Source organism: Lepisosteus oculatus, chromosome 19 (assembly GCF_040954835.1).
Source record: "Lepisosteus oculatus isolate fLepOcu1 chromosome 19, fLepOcu1.hap2, whole genome shotgun sequence".
Classification (NCBI taxonomy): Eukaryota; Metazoa; Chordata; class Actinopteri; order Semionotiformes; family Lepisosteidae; genus Lepisosteus; species Lepisosteus oculatus.
The window spans coordinates 14,842,964-14,858,325 of NC_090714.1; the positions used below are offsets into that span (position 1 = coordinate 14,842,964).

At 41.2% G+C, this 15,362-nt stretch overlaps 1 protein-coding gene across 1 annotated transcript in view; it reads right to left on the reverse strand.

Annotated features, from left to right (window-relative positions):
• The window catches only part of gsg1l (gsg1-like), a 29,308-nt gene extending 15,048 nt beyond the window's left edge, over window positions 1-14,260 (reverse strand). Inside the window, exons 1-2 of the mRNA XM_006637167.3 lie at window positions 13,386-14,260; window positions 2,835-2,882 (exon numbers count right to left, since the gene is read on the reverse strand). Of these exons, the coding sequence (XP_006637230.2) occupies window positions 2,835-2,882; window positions 13,386-13,713 (376 nt within the window). The 5' untranslated portion in view covers window positions 13,714-14,260. The remainder of the gene's footprint in view (window positions 1-2,834; window positions 2,883-13,385) is intronic.
• Between the last annotated feature and the right edge of the window lie 1,102 nt (window positions 14,261-15,362).

Sequence of the window (15,362 nt, forward strand, 5' to 3'; positions counted from 1 at the left end):
GAGGCAGCTGGTGCCACAGGACATGAAGCTGCTCTGCAAGATGATGAACTTCCTTTGGAAAGCCTTTCAGATGAACTGTTGCACTGAAAGGAATTTAATCTAATTGTTTTAGGAGCAATATCCCCCCGAAGTGAATAAACGCAGCATTTCCCATAAAGAAAACCCTCATTTCTTACTAATTGAAGTGTTAATGAAAATCGCACCAGGTCTTGGCTTCTGTCATTGCTCTCTTTTCTTCAGAGTGAAGCGAAAGCTGACTGCAATCACAAACATGCAGCTCACGATCGTAGAGGTTTTTTTTTTGTTTGCTTAGGAGCGAGGCTGGCCTAGCTTTCTTACCTTCTGCATATTTATTTCAATTCAATATGAATAAATGAGTCTGTAATGATACAGAACGAAGAGAAATCAATGGTAAATAACTGATAAGAACCACCTTCTAGCATTTTATACCGGTGCTCTCAAGATGGAGATTCAGGCTGAACGGATTTGTGAAATCTAGTCCCAGGCACTGGTGTGTGCTTGACACCAGAGCTGTGTTTACCTCCACAGAAACAACCCGACTGAAACTTAATGTTGTTTACTACATATTTCTTCATGATCTCTGTGAACATGAGACCTGAATGAAGAATACCGAAGAGCGGCACCTACTTATTTCAATTTAAAGAAAGGAACTCCCTAGTTATGGCGATGATGACACAAGGACAATCAAAGCCGGCATGGAGGGTGCAGTGCATGGAGAGGGAGGCCAACAGTGTACGAGGTGAATAACGACTGAACTCATCGTCTCATGCTTCACATTTTGGAATACTGACATGCTACTGTACATAATTAATTTTGTAATGCCATTGGGCCACCCAATATGTGTAAATGTGTGTTGCAATAACAGTAAGATGACAATAAAAACATCCATAGCGGTGATACATACCCTTGTTTCAAGCAGAGTAGGCCAATCTATTTTTCTCACAAAATTTCTTGTGAGGTTTTAGTGTGCTTCGGCCACGCTGCAGTCCTGTCTGCCAGAGTGCATTGAAATGCAGGGAGAGGGCTTAACAGGCTTCAGGAACAGCCCTTTGTTTCTAAGAATGTCAGCTTCCTTCATGACTTCTTAACTACCTGATTGTATCGCCACTTGCAAGCACAGCCAGTCACGTTCACTGCTGCTGCTGTTTCACTTGACAACTCTTGTGAAACCTACAACAGAGAACTTTCACGAACTCCGAGGACAAGCAGTGGCGAACACTTTCCCTTAAGACAAATCAATCGGGGATAGTGTAATTAAATATATATACTGCAATTACCCACTTATAGTAAAATAAGTATCAGCAGAGTGCATTTAGTAGTAAACAGAAATACAATGCACCAAAAGAGCTAAATGATATTCTCTAGATGCATTACAATTTGAACAAACATGATCATTTTACTGTCAGCATAATACTAAGAAAATTCAATAGACCGATTGTATTAATCCTGAATGCATTCATACAGGCTGTTGCCAGGGACAACCTACATCGTCTGAAAGATACTGACAGATTGCTCCAGTACTTGCAAAAAGAATAAAAAAAGGGAGAAAAGAGAGGTTTTAAACATTATCTAAATAAGAAAAATGATTGATAGCTGAAAGAAAGCAATGCGCCCATCTGCACAGAAAGAGGCTTTCAAAGCAGTCATACTGCTTCAATAACCCTTGGAAAGTGAAGGTATAAACCAGAAGAATGTCAGTGCGGCACTCAATTAGTGCGCTGGCTCTCCCTTAATAATTTATCTCTGGAGTTTCATTGAAAAGCAACACTGATTGGGACCGAGATTTTCTGAAATGGGTTTTCCTACTGGTGTGCTAACCGCCATCAAGCCTCTGTCTTTTTCCTGGGCTTTGTGATCTGACTGGTTGGGGGGAGAAAAAGCTCTCCAGCCCGGTGCATCCTTCAACAGTCATGAAGGAGAAACGTCTTACAGATGGTGTACATTTATCTTTGCTCAATCCTATAAGGAAAGAATTCAAAGATCTCCACTTTTTCTCATCTTATCCCTTTCCACACCACAAAAGGGCTCCAAACAAATTTTAAAAGCTTGCTCAGCGATCATAAGAAATAGACGTTCCAAAGAAAGAACTTCTAAACATCCTCATGTTCTTACATGCGAGCCTCACCTGCTTCAAGGGGCCCTTCTTTCTCCGAGACAACAGTTTCTCTCACCCTTCCTGGTTTACATGATGCTCTGCACCTGTGTCTGGCCAGTGTGTTTCATGTCCTCCATCTTGGCTCTGCGCTGTGAATTGGACCCAGAGCCAATATGGTGGAGATAGGCTCCGGCTCATATTCTCCTCTATGAGCATTAAACCCTACGTATATAATGAGTGAAGTGAACTACATCACAGGCTTCCATTCAATTTTTGCAAAGCTCTGGTAAACATTTTTTCACTTTTTCTTCAACACTGTTAAATGTATGCTCTTAATGAATATGTACAAAAAACATGGGGGCTGTTCAGTGTGTAACAGGTTATTATACAGCAAAAAAACATAGAACAATGCATTATCATTAAAGAGAAAAAAACTGTATGAATACCATATTATGTCTGAGGCAAACTTATGGGTAATGCAAATAGGTTACTCTCATTTAAAACTAATTTGGCAGCAAACTTGAGACGACACAAATATCTTTGCGCAGAGATGACAGGTGGTCCCATTTTCAGATATGAACACCTTCAATCCCAGTGAATAATAAATACGCCGACCGAACAGCAAACTGACAAGGATAACAGATCTGGTATTTGCACAAGTTCCTGTGTCCGCTGTCAGACAGGGCTGATAGCCGGCGTAATGATAATCATTACTCACCCCTCTCCGACGCCGGGGCCAGATCAATAAAGCTTCTGCATTTCTCACCTGAAAAGACACAGGAAAACAGCAGAGTAAAGGTTTGGGAGAAACGGTACATTTCTGCAGGCTAAGATTTCAACTCTGGGTCTCCAAGTTTCTGGTTAGTTTCTCCCTTCCTCTTCCATAGGAATTCTGAGAGTCAGCTTTCTTCCCTAAAACCCCTGGCTGGATGGCACCTTTTCCAGCCTATAGCCTGATCTCAACAGACCTCCGAGGCCAAGCAATGCTGGTGCTAGTCAGTAGGTGTCACTCTACCAGCTGGATTTGAATTTTAAAACCAATGGATGAGACATTAAATAAAGTTTCTGACTACTTGATCTTCTTGACTGCTTGATCATTAAACATCCCATTGTGCTGTTCATAAGATGTTGACTAAATTCCACTCTAACTACAGATCCCCTTTAACTGGTAAAGCAATTTCTCACTACAAGTAATCTACTGTGTAGTGGCTGTCACGGATGTCGGAAAGGACGAGCCGTGGAATGACAGGAGAGCGAAAAGACCCTATGTGTAGCAGCGAGACGGGGGTTAGCTCAGCTGTTCAGGGAATGCCGTATAGAAACCTATGGCCTCAGGTAGCAGACGTAGGGCGACCTGGTGCTTGGCGGGTTTCAGGACATCCGAACGTAAATGCTGAGCCAAGGCAGAATGAAAGACCCGGAAATATATAGCCCCAGAGAGAGAGAAACACCGGAAGGACAGCAAAGAACTGGAAATGAGAGACAGGACAGAGAAGGTGCGCCCTCTGGCTGCAGAGGGCATGACAGTGGCACTAAATCACTGCTGCATGTCTACTAGGTGGGAGCTGCTCATCAGTGATGGACGGAGTGTGTTTCCTTCAATATTGACAGTTTAACAGGACACGATTTTGGAATATGCTCATATAAGAGCTGAGCTCTGTCTGTGACTTGTAGAGATTCTGAATCTTTTTTTGATCATCTCATTCAATCAGGGCTGAAGAAATCTTTCTAGTGCAGCTCCCAGAGGAACCACCTAGCTCAGGACATGGTGTTTTTGACATCAAAAACCCATCAGGCGGTGGTGGTTATGTTCAGCTCGCATCAGTGGAAAATGAAAAAGATTTACATTTGGAAAGAAAATATGCACTATGTTAAGCACGTCAGAAACAAATAAAAGAACTACATGTTGGTATGATCCCTAAGCAAATCGGTGGGCAGAGCAGACCTTCAGTTCATTTGTGCCTTTTCAAGTTCAGTATTTTTCCAGCTGCTGTTCTGTAGATTAGTACATGCAAGATTGGCACCATGAAACCAAGTGGGCATCCATCCTGTGCAAAACACAGATATCTTGTCTGCCTTCACCTACAGGTCGCCTCTTCACTAACGAGGGTGCCAGTGCTGTTGTAGCATTGATTTGTGAGACATGCTACAGCACAGAAGTATAACATTGCCTGGGCTTTTTTATGAAGCAGCTGAGGTACAGCAAGACGAGAGGAAGATGAAAATAATTCTTAATGGAGCATCTCAAACTAAGTTTAAAAAGGCACAACAGTTAAGTGGAGTGCCGAAACCTCATAACTTGAAAATTCACATTGGCAGACAATGGTTCAGATGCATCTAAATTCTGACCAAATTGACCAGTTTTCATCTCTTTTTACCATCTATATTCCATGAATCTGCTACACATCCCTTTGATTTTCCACAGTTTGCATCATGCCTTATTGTACTTTTGTATGTAATGCTGTGCTTTCCTAACTCCTATTGTATTTGCCTTGCAAGTCTTCAGGAAATGTCAGAGAAAAGCAAAGAAGAGCCAGGCGAGTACCTCAGTCAGACGTTAGGTTGCAATATCGTGCAGACAGTTTTTTTAAACCACTACCGGGTTGCTGGAGAGTAATGACACATTTGTGCACTTGAGTCCCAGATGAATATACATTTCAAATATACCTTTTAGACAAAAAGCAAAACAAAACAAGAAAGCTGTGGTAGCTGCAAAACCAGCATAAACACAATTGTTGCACTTATGATTGTCACTGCAGAAGTAAAACCCTGTCTGAAGAAAGCACTGCAGTAAATTCATGCCTGTATCTAACAAATCAGACTGACAGCCAGCAAGATCCCTGTGCCTTAACAAGCTACCCCATGTCTCAGTCACCTTATGTTCCCGTATGCAACACAGACACTTAAAGAATGGATCAAATTCAGTGGAATACAGTATACCATAGCTGACTGAGCAGAACATCTGCTATAATTCAAAACTTGTCACATTGAGATGGCTCTATTTATAATAACATTCCTGCCTGCCCTGCTCTTTAAAGTGAGTAGACCCTTCAGTGCTTTGCAACTGGAAGGCACTGATTACAGAATGCAATTACAATTTTATTTTTTTTTCTCTCAGCTACAACAACATATTAGCATGTCAGATATAGTTTTGCACTCTTGTGCTTCTGAAGCTTTAGAAATTAGAAACCTTCACCAGTGTAATGCACTGTACAAGGAGAAGGGAGCAAACTGCACGTTTTCGCCAGATGGAAACACAATTATAAAGCAAATATAAGCTGAGTTCATTCTAAAGCATTTAATTTTGGATTAATTTTTTTTTTAGCAGGCTAAGCTATACTTAAAGCAAACTCCCCCCCCCCACAATTTAATGTCTTGTATTGGATTTACTGGAGTACTGGAAACTGTGGCCAAATATAAAAGAGTAAAAACTGGAAACAAAACTTCGAATTGTTAAGATTGAATGAAGAAGATTTTAATGCATAATGGTCCAAAGATGAAGAATACTACATCAGGCTCTGTCATTACACAGGCTGCAAAGGCCTCATGTGACTGTCAGTGCAAAACTGTGTAGTCTTTTACACTGAATACCTCACACTCCTCAGCTGCAGATCAAAAGAAATTATTACACCCTACGATTACAAGATAATTGAACTGCTGCCGCAAATTTATAGGGGCTACTGTATATCGGAGTCACCATAATTAAGAATTGCTGTGGGTACACCATACTATTATTAATATCTTAGGTTTTATACAAAATACGTATAAATTATGGGCAACCATCCTTAGAATGATGTCATCATTGGCAAGTCAGTTCAGTATTGGCTTTCATAATGGGGCCTTAAGAAACAGGTGGAAGCAAAAAGATGTGTAGGTCCCTCCTACAGCAGGAGACCAGATCTCTGGATGTAGTGGAGGCCTCAGCAATCTAGGGAGCAGCACCGTGTGAGCTCTGAGCCCAAGCTGAATCCTGGCAGGGGCAGATCTGCACCCTTCATTCAGTTAACAAATGTGTTCCAGTTTGGGGGTTACAAGCAACAGAAAATGACTTACCCACTAATGATTTAATAAACTTTTTACACAAGACGTGTGCAATAACTTGTTGGAGCCATAGTAACTACTTATAAACATCAGCAGTTACTGTACAAGCAGCAACATACCTAAAGTATTGAGTACTACCACAATTCTGGTAAATATGTATATGCCTCAGCACATAATGTTGTATATGGAAGAAGCCTGACATTTTTTATTTGGCAGTTTTAAGTCTTCTATCCTTCCACCAAAAAGAAAGAATTTCATTTCAAGAGGATTAGGGGAGAATCACATGTTGCACCAGTTTTGCACCCTGCACCCTGCACCCTGCTCAGTGAAGTGTGAAATCCTAACTTGGTGGGTCAGTGGCAGCTGTAACTGAGGACAGAACTGGCTTCTTTCATGGAGGATGGAACTTATACAGCTGCTCTGGGATGCTCATGTCCACGCCGAAGATCACATTTTGCAGCTGCTGAAAAGTTGCAAAGCTGAGTCCAGCCAGGACACAAAGCAGTCACTATCGTCGGCCGTCCTCACTGTCAGTGCAGCCCAGTCGTGGTTTTAGAACCACTCAAGGACTCAGGGAGCCTGAATTTGACATTTCTTGGCAAATGACGGCTACAGTAGAAATACAAGAGCAACTAATTCTGCATTTCGAGATCTCCCTGTGTATCCTTTTTCATTATATACTGTGCTCAGTGTTTTTGCAAGCTGACTTGAAGGCTAGGCCTGGAGCTAGAGTAAGTGCGCTCTTCCCAAGATAAAGGAGCCCTGCGGCTCATTTCTTTCAAACCCAATGAAAATTGCACTAAAGCTGTCCTTCTTAAGAATCTGCAAAGTGGCGCTGCACAGCTACAAAAGGCAGAAAGACTTCATCTGAAATCACTGCCTGAAGGTTACATGTTGTGGACAGATCACCCTTACATTGGTCATTAAAAGTGGAGTGAAATGCAGCAGAAGTGTAGTTAAACCGAGCAACAGTATAAGCAAACTAAGTAAAAACTGAATAAATCTCAAATGGGGAAAAAAGTGCACATTTGTGGTGGCAAACCTTTTCCAGGCAGAGGAAATGGGATATTTCCTTAGATTAGTTTTGCACCGAGAAGGCGACATTAAATCAAGTCCAATTAGAACACGAGACTGGGAAACAGAAAAATACCTACCAAAGAGCAGAAGACCTTCAAGCTCGATCACATTGACTCCTGTGAGAGCAATTAGGCTGTCTGAAACTGAAACTGATTTGGGGTTTTTACGTATTTGTTCTTTCTCCTGTTTTGCACAGAGAATTGGATTGTAATGTTGGATGAAAAGGACACAAAACAATTATCCGGCTGCCACACAGAATTTCCCCTAAGCATTACAGGAAGACAGCTGCTGCAACTTCGAAGCTGCCGTTTTAGCTTCTGTCTACCACATCTGTAGCTGATTGCGATGGGAGCCCATAAGTCCTTCCAAACGATGCAAACATGCTGTCCACTTATTAAATGAAAGTAAAGTTTTCATGGTCATGTCTACACATTTACCAGAAGTGTAGAAAGATCTAATGAGGCCGTATTTACGGCTAAAATTAGACTTAAACATTTTGTTTAAGGGAGACTGCAGTCCCAATTTCACAGATCTGTAATTGAATCTTTTGTAACCAAATAAATTAATTAACGGTATCGAAAAGTTTGACAAATTCTGAATCAGGCACGAAATGGTGAACTTCGTGAAAGTACTGTCTGGTGGCCATCTCGTCGCAAGCCGCTGGTCTCGCCAGGGGTGAGAGTGAGAGTTGGTGCGAATTGTGACATGATGTGGCCCTTCCTGCTCACTAGTCACTGCAATGACTAATTGAATAGGATGTATGAGCACATAAGTATAGGTTATGCAGCAGTGTATTTGTTGGCATAATACTGAAGTAGTACTAATACTAACTTTAGACGGTTTTGCTGACAAATACTAAGTAATAGTATCTCAGTGTTCATATTACTATTGGTTTAAAGAGATGTATTCACAAATCTGCTTGTTTTCAATGTAATAAGGTTTTTTTCATGTCGCCAGATGTTTTGTTGCCTCTTTCTGAATTGCAGACAATGAAGGTGCTGCTCATACCTGGAAATTGTGTCTATTTTGTGGTTTAATTGACGGTTTTACAAGTTACTGCGTACATTTTACTTTCATAGTGTTTTTAAATGCGCTCATCGATAATCATTCTTTCTAACCCTAGAATATAAAAATAGTGTTACAGTAACCCTTTAACGTCCCAAAAAATCTCACAACAAAATGTTTCTTGAATTCCATATGGATACTACCAATAGTTGGAAATTTTGGTAAATTGCAAAAGAGCTGATGTGAAGGTTTTTTAAACAGCATTCTTTTTTTCATTTAAAAAAATGGATCAGGACAGTGAAATCAAATAACATGCTTATGCAGACCTGGTTCTGGGTTGGTGCGTTTGCAGGTTTTTCACAATCCCTTTAACGCAACAGTATCTGAAGAGCTGGAAGAAGTCGTTCAATCACTCTGATAATGAACTGAATTAGTTCATCAAGAGCTGTGCTGGAATGAAAAATGCCAGAGACACAGGTCCTCCTGGCCCAGGACTGGACAGCTTTCGGAGTCATTTTTAACCCAGGAGAGCACAGCTGTGGACCTCTGGGTTAACAGTGACTTCCTATTTCCATTCTAGGTTAATTGAATAAATGAATGATTTATTTGCCTAATTAGACCTGTCGGTTGTATTATAAAACTAGCTCTGATTGTTGCCCTCCAGGACTGGAATTCTGTATCACTGTTTTATATCAAGCTGGTAACTTCATTCCTTCCTCCAACTAGCTTTCCTTACACAGACCTAATTAAAATTAAACATAATTAAAACAATTCAAAGCCGACCCTGGCCTGATGCACACCAAGTTCCTCACACTGATCACTCAGGTTTGCAAAGTCTTTGAAGAATACTTCTTGAGAAATTACATCTAGTCTAGCGGCAGGTCTCTAACTCTTCTTATATAGCAAAATAGTTTAGATGATGTTTTATAGGAGACTGCACATATTGGACTGCCTAGAAACATAAAGAGATCACAGTTAAAACAAACAGAAAATGAGGTTAAAAGTCACACTGCATTTATCTTGGAAGATTCTGTTTCCCTTCTTATATACAGACTTTTCAATTTGGTTGTTAATCTAAAAGTAGGGCACCAGATGTAGCAACAGCACAATCATGTTTCAGAATTACACTATGAGCATCAGAAAGAAAGAGCAATGGAGCAGCTGAGAAAGAAATGTGTACAGCAAGAGATAGGATTTGCTGCAGCAGAGACCTCTCGCCTGCTTTACTACCGAAGTAGAAGACTTGGAGTCACTCTTCAGAATTTGTCCATTTCTTGCTCTTGCAAAAAAAAAGGTGTTTTCTCTTCGGGCTTTTTACGAAAGGGAATCAAAGTTCAAATAAATATGTCTTGCAACTACTGGAAGTAATGGCATCCACAGAAACTGAAGAAACGGTGCTTGTATTAAAATAAAACAAAACCAGCTAATCCGAGGCTTGATTACAAGTGACAAGGTTCCATCTGCTTTTTAATTGGCAGAATTCTTCATCAAAATCAACCATGTTTCTATCAGACATGCATGGTAGTTCAGACAGAAGAGCCGAAAGATGGAGACACAAGCACCAGATACCATGCATTGAACTGTTTCCTAAATTGTATCTAGCTTGTTAAAGAGGGTTTTCTGCCAAGACCATCTAATTCATTTCCTTGATCTTTTTATTGTCTATAAATCCCTTTTTTAAATTAATCATGCATATGGGTATGGTGGTAGTCGAGGTTATTAAATATGCAGCTTATGCATTTCAATTTGACATATGTTTCTGTCTGAGTACGTGCACATGTGTGCTGCAACACAGAAGCTTTTTAAATCTATTTCTGCTCATCCTCCATCCTGTAAATACCATGCATGGTCTATCCTCTGGTACATCAGTCTTCACATATACAGATGTGTTTATGGGAGGCCTGGATAGGAACATCTGGTTAAAAAAGGAAAAGAAACTCATTTAGTCCTTTGATGTAATCCCTAATAAACTGATCTCTCTCCCAGCCCCTACCCAATTCCTGCAGCTGAGCAGGACTGTTGGCGCAGTAATAAGGCACAACGATACTCTGCTACTAAAGTCTATTCAAGAATTTCCAATGGAAGCTGTATTTGCAGACCAAAAGTGTTTTCTTTTAGTTGTGTTCCTTCAGGGAAGTACATTTTTAGTTCATTTTACCAGATCTACATATTTGTTAGGATATTTAAAGCACCTAAAAATATTATCCTCTCCCTGTTTCTTTTTAAAAACACAATATCAGCAAAGGCTCTACTCTGGGACTGGAAAAAAGGATGACAAAAATAACTGGAAGGACTTTGTGGGCTCTTGACCAAGAATCCCATTGCTGGCGATTACTGACTACTGTCACTGCGATTACTGTAATAAAATACAGTAACAATGAGCAGAGTTGATGGTAAGGAAGCTATGAACTCTATCCCTCACCTGCACTGTGTATACTAAGGAGGAATATATCTTGGTTAACCTGGCTTTAGAACAATGAATCCTTTGTGTGGCTAAATACAGAACTCACTGTTGACGTTTATTATAGGTGTCAGGCACCAGTCCTTAAGGAGCAGGGATGCTGCAGGGGTGGAATGAATTCTGTGCAAAGAAGTAAGGGTGGCAGAAACATGAGTGCTGCCTTCTCTATCCAGAAGCCCAGAGCTTTCAGCAGACATTCACACTGAAATACAGACGTCCTGCCATAGAACAGCCTTACAAAGACAACAGGGCACATGCTACTGGGTTATTTGAATTGAAAAGACAGGGTGAAGCCTTAACTTAACCCGTCCCTGCTGTTCTGGTTGGCCCAAGAAGAGGAAGAGGTATTTTCCATTCAGCTGCACACAGTGATGAAAACACTTGCTCCCCTTCATTACAGGTTAATAAGACTGCGATATTTTAATGAATGATTGTGACCACCCAGATCTCAGCATGATTGTTCCTCTGCCGGTAATATTACTTAGCTGTATGCAAGTTAGAGGTAGTATTATCTGCTCAGTCTGCTGCTACTTCAGAGGAAACTGTAGGTTAATGGATTTGATCCTACTTTCGATTAAGTGGCTTTTCATAGCTAATGTTGAGAATTCAAAATAATCTGCTCACATGTTGAAGACTTACGCATCACGGCATGATTATTTACACTAGAATTCCAGGCAATTTCTGTACTGTAGATTGGACACATTTTACATCTCCTGATCAATTCAAGTGGTTGGTCAAGAAACAGGACCAACAGGACCATGTCATCAAAATGCGCCATAGTCAAACTGCAGTTCTTTCACGAAGGCTTGATTTGCTCGGTTGTGTTTCCCTTTATAAAGGAGCACTGCCCTCAGTCTGCTACTGATTCACACTGGAGCAAAGCCCACTCTGACCCCTTCTTCGATTGAGCCCACGGGTCACCAAGGCCAGAGAGACACCAAACAGCAACATGACATTTAAATATCTTGAAATCTCCTTCATTATGTTGAATTATTTGCACTGCCTTTGAAAGAGCCTGAATTCTCCAGGTAATTTATATATGTGGTTAGCAGAGTCAGTCCAGGTACATACCCTAAGTGACCAGTATCCACGCACGTATCTTACAATCTGCATTTTTATTTTCCGTCACGCAGGAACACACACGCATATCCTAGATTTTTAAAATGGGTGAGGGATGTGAGTATTTTAGATGCAGCAGATACAATGAAGCATTTTAAAATGAATCGGATTCGTATCGGATCATATCAGAAATCTGGAGTGGGCATGTACTCCAGAATGGAGCTGGAGAACATCTGCCCTCAGATTCAGACTTTGCAAGCATCAGGTAGGAGCTCAGTGCGCCAGAGCTCCTAACTGGAATGATGTAACGTCACAGGGCCAATTCAACAGGTTCTCAAAATCTCCAGCTGTCGGTCATTTAAAAGTGCCAAACATGCCAGATTGTAACCCATAGAAGTAGGACAAGCTACATACCATTCCATAGATTTTCCTTTAGGAAACTGTAGACCGTTTATCTGTAAGCTGCAAGCATATTTACTGTACAGCAGCAGACTCTATTGGCTATTCCTGAAGGTGTAACTGCCTGCTGATTTCACTAACCTCAGAATGTCATATTATTTGATTGCAGCTTGGCAGTAGTAATATATTCCTTTTTGTCTGATTGGAATCATTCTAATCCAGAGCTTTCCTCCAAGACTAGGTCGAGCGCGTCTAGTGGTTTTCAATCCAACTATATTTAACAAATATACATCAGCTCATTGCTGGCTTAATTGGATCAATTTAACAACATCTCACAGCTCTGCGGGCACTGATGCTTTAAAGAGACATACAAATCCTGCAGACCCTCCAGGACCAGCCCTGGTATAGACACTGTCTCACTGCTGTTCTTGTGTGCTGTAAGTTTAATTGTGTTGTGCGTGTGTGCTTCTCTTCACTTGGTTTCAAATCATCACACACTTTCTGACTCACAATTACTGCCGACACCGATTCCACACTAAAAGACAACCCGGAGACAATCAACTTTAGCTTTGAAAAGAAATTTTGTAAAAAAAAGTCAGGCAAAAGAAAGGAATTAAAATAGATCTGTACATAATGTATTTCTATAGTATGTGAGACTTAATATGAAGCAGCATAACTTTAGAGATTGTGAGCCATACATTTCACCCCGATCTTCTTAGACCATAGCAACACTGCCCCTCTTGATAAAGTTCTCCCTAAAAGAAACCCCCCTTTAATTGATAACGCTTTAGCCGAAGGGTTATTTTCAAAAACGTGAAAGTAAAAAATAAAAATAGAACCAGTATTTGTAATGATATAGGATTTCAGAACATCTGCGCACTTCTGAGACCTTCAAGAGCTCAGCATGCTCGGCTGGTTTGCGGGGCTGTGCAGAGCGTTACTTCTGATCCCATTTCACAGACGAAACCGTCAGCGATGAAACACACGCTTCCCGCAAAGTATTTCTTTTTTTTTTTTTTTTTTAGACGGGTCTAAGAAAAACGTGGGGAATTGGCGAATTTAAAATGACTGCGCTGGGAGCAGAAAAGCGAGTTCTATACTTGCTTGCTGTCGGCGGTGGATGCGGGGCTTCTGCTGAAGAGATGCGGATAAGAAGCCAGAAGTTGAACCGTTCGCAGACTGCGCTGGGCAGAGGAAGGGAGAGAGGTGGGGGAAAAGACTTCTTACCTCCTCCGTTGATGTTTTCCTCACACGAGTACCAGATGCCGGTGTGAAAATGCCTGAACAGAAACCTGTCGTCGCCAGTCTCCCAGCTGTAGTGAACCTTGCTCTGGTCCGTCTCGTTTACCCCGTAGTTGATGCAATTTCGCAGGCGGTCTTTGCTGCAGTTCGGCTTGGCGACTCTCTGTGTGCCCTCGCACCAGTAAGTCGTGATGAAAGCGGTAGTGGAAAAAAACAGAGCCACCAGATTCAAGCCCACGGACAGCAGCGCCCTGCATTTCCGAGTGGTCTTCATTGTCCAAGAAAGTCTTTGCAGATGGAGTGAAGAGTTCATCCAACTGATCAAATCACGGACAGATAAATCTTTTAGAAGCTCTCGATATGTCCTTCCTCCCACATCACTGTAAAGAAAAGACGAAGATGGAACGCTAACGATGGACTGCTGCTGCTCAGCATGATTGCCCTTGGGGAATAACTAGTAACCGGTTAACGCTAAAGAAAGCCGACAGCGGAGAAGCAACAGTGCGTGATCGGTACTCGCATCTTTTTGTACTTCGTTACAAAACCGTCCAGAAACAAGCCAACCTCCCCCCACCAAAAAAAAGCTCAGGGTCTCTTAGACGAAAGCAGGACATCAGAGAGCCAGCGTGCGCTAACCGTCTTCGTCCTCAAGTTGTCAGGAGTGGGAATCCTTTCGCCTGGCGTTGCGCGCAATCCTTATTCTCTTCGTCCTCGATCTCTCCCTCTCAAACTGTCTTCGCAGCCTCAGACTCTGTTAAATAGCGCTTTAAGAGAGCCGGCATCAGCTTGCATTAGACAAACAGTGACAGAGGGGGGCAGTGACTTCACTCCGAAAGACACCTGTGGGTATATTCAAGTCCCGGCGAGAATAAGGGTTTAGGAAAAAATGGCAGGAAGATTTGTTTTTTCCTGCAGCAGTAGACCTTGAATCGGATACATTATCCCCGATTGGAAACAAAACTTGGTCCATTTATACAGTTACAGCAGACGTATAATGTTAAAATCTACCATTATATGTTTTTAAGGAGTTTTGAAAACATTTTTATCGTCGTTGATTTTAACACAAAACAACATCTCTGTGAATATCCGAATGGCGTTGATTATAGTATTTTTCTGTATAATCATTTGTTTGCTTGAATGTAAAGATAAGTTACAATCAAAATTAAGACGCTAACAACAACTATTATTACTGTAGCTGTTTTTAGATTGTTAAATCTAATTATCATGCATGAAATCTTTGGTTTTCTTTTAGGCTTCATTTTCACGATAATCACAGATGCTTGTGGCTTCTAACAATTTATTTTGTTCAGTTTTAATTTAGTTGCCATAAATTGCCATATTCCACCTGTCCGATCAATCTGAGCTCTTTGCCCGCAAGATCTTTTTCCTTTTATCTTTTATATTGGTATGGCTAAAAACGACACCCCTTTCACTTTAAAATGAAAGAAAATGTGTCATTAATTGCTGTTGATGGTGCTTATGTGACTTTATTGTAAGCCAAAATGAACCGTGCTATCCCTGTCCTTGAGTCTATTCTTACACCCCTCAGTCAGAGCCAGTGTCTCTGCTCTTGGGTCATTTGTTTCTAACCTCATCAAATTCAGTTGTGTTCTTGTAGGCTTGACGTCTGCTGCTATTACACCTGTGTTACAAAAGCCTCTTCTGCAGCACTGAGCACTTAACTTCTGTCGTTTTCCCACTTTCCTTCTCTTCCAGAAATTATGAAACAGGCTGTGGTAGTTTTGCCTCTAATGAGCTCTTTAAAACTTTTTAGGCAGGGTTTAGTCTGGGACACAGTACTGAACTAGCCCCTGCTAAGATAGCTTATAATGTGCTGATGGTTGTTTTTCTCCTTCTGGAGCTAAGCACAGCTGTCAATATCCCCAGTTCCAGCATCGTACTGTGTTGCATGAAAAAGTCTCGGGCTCACTGGTAGAAGATGTAGATGTCCTTGTAGGCTTG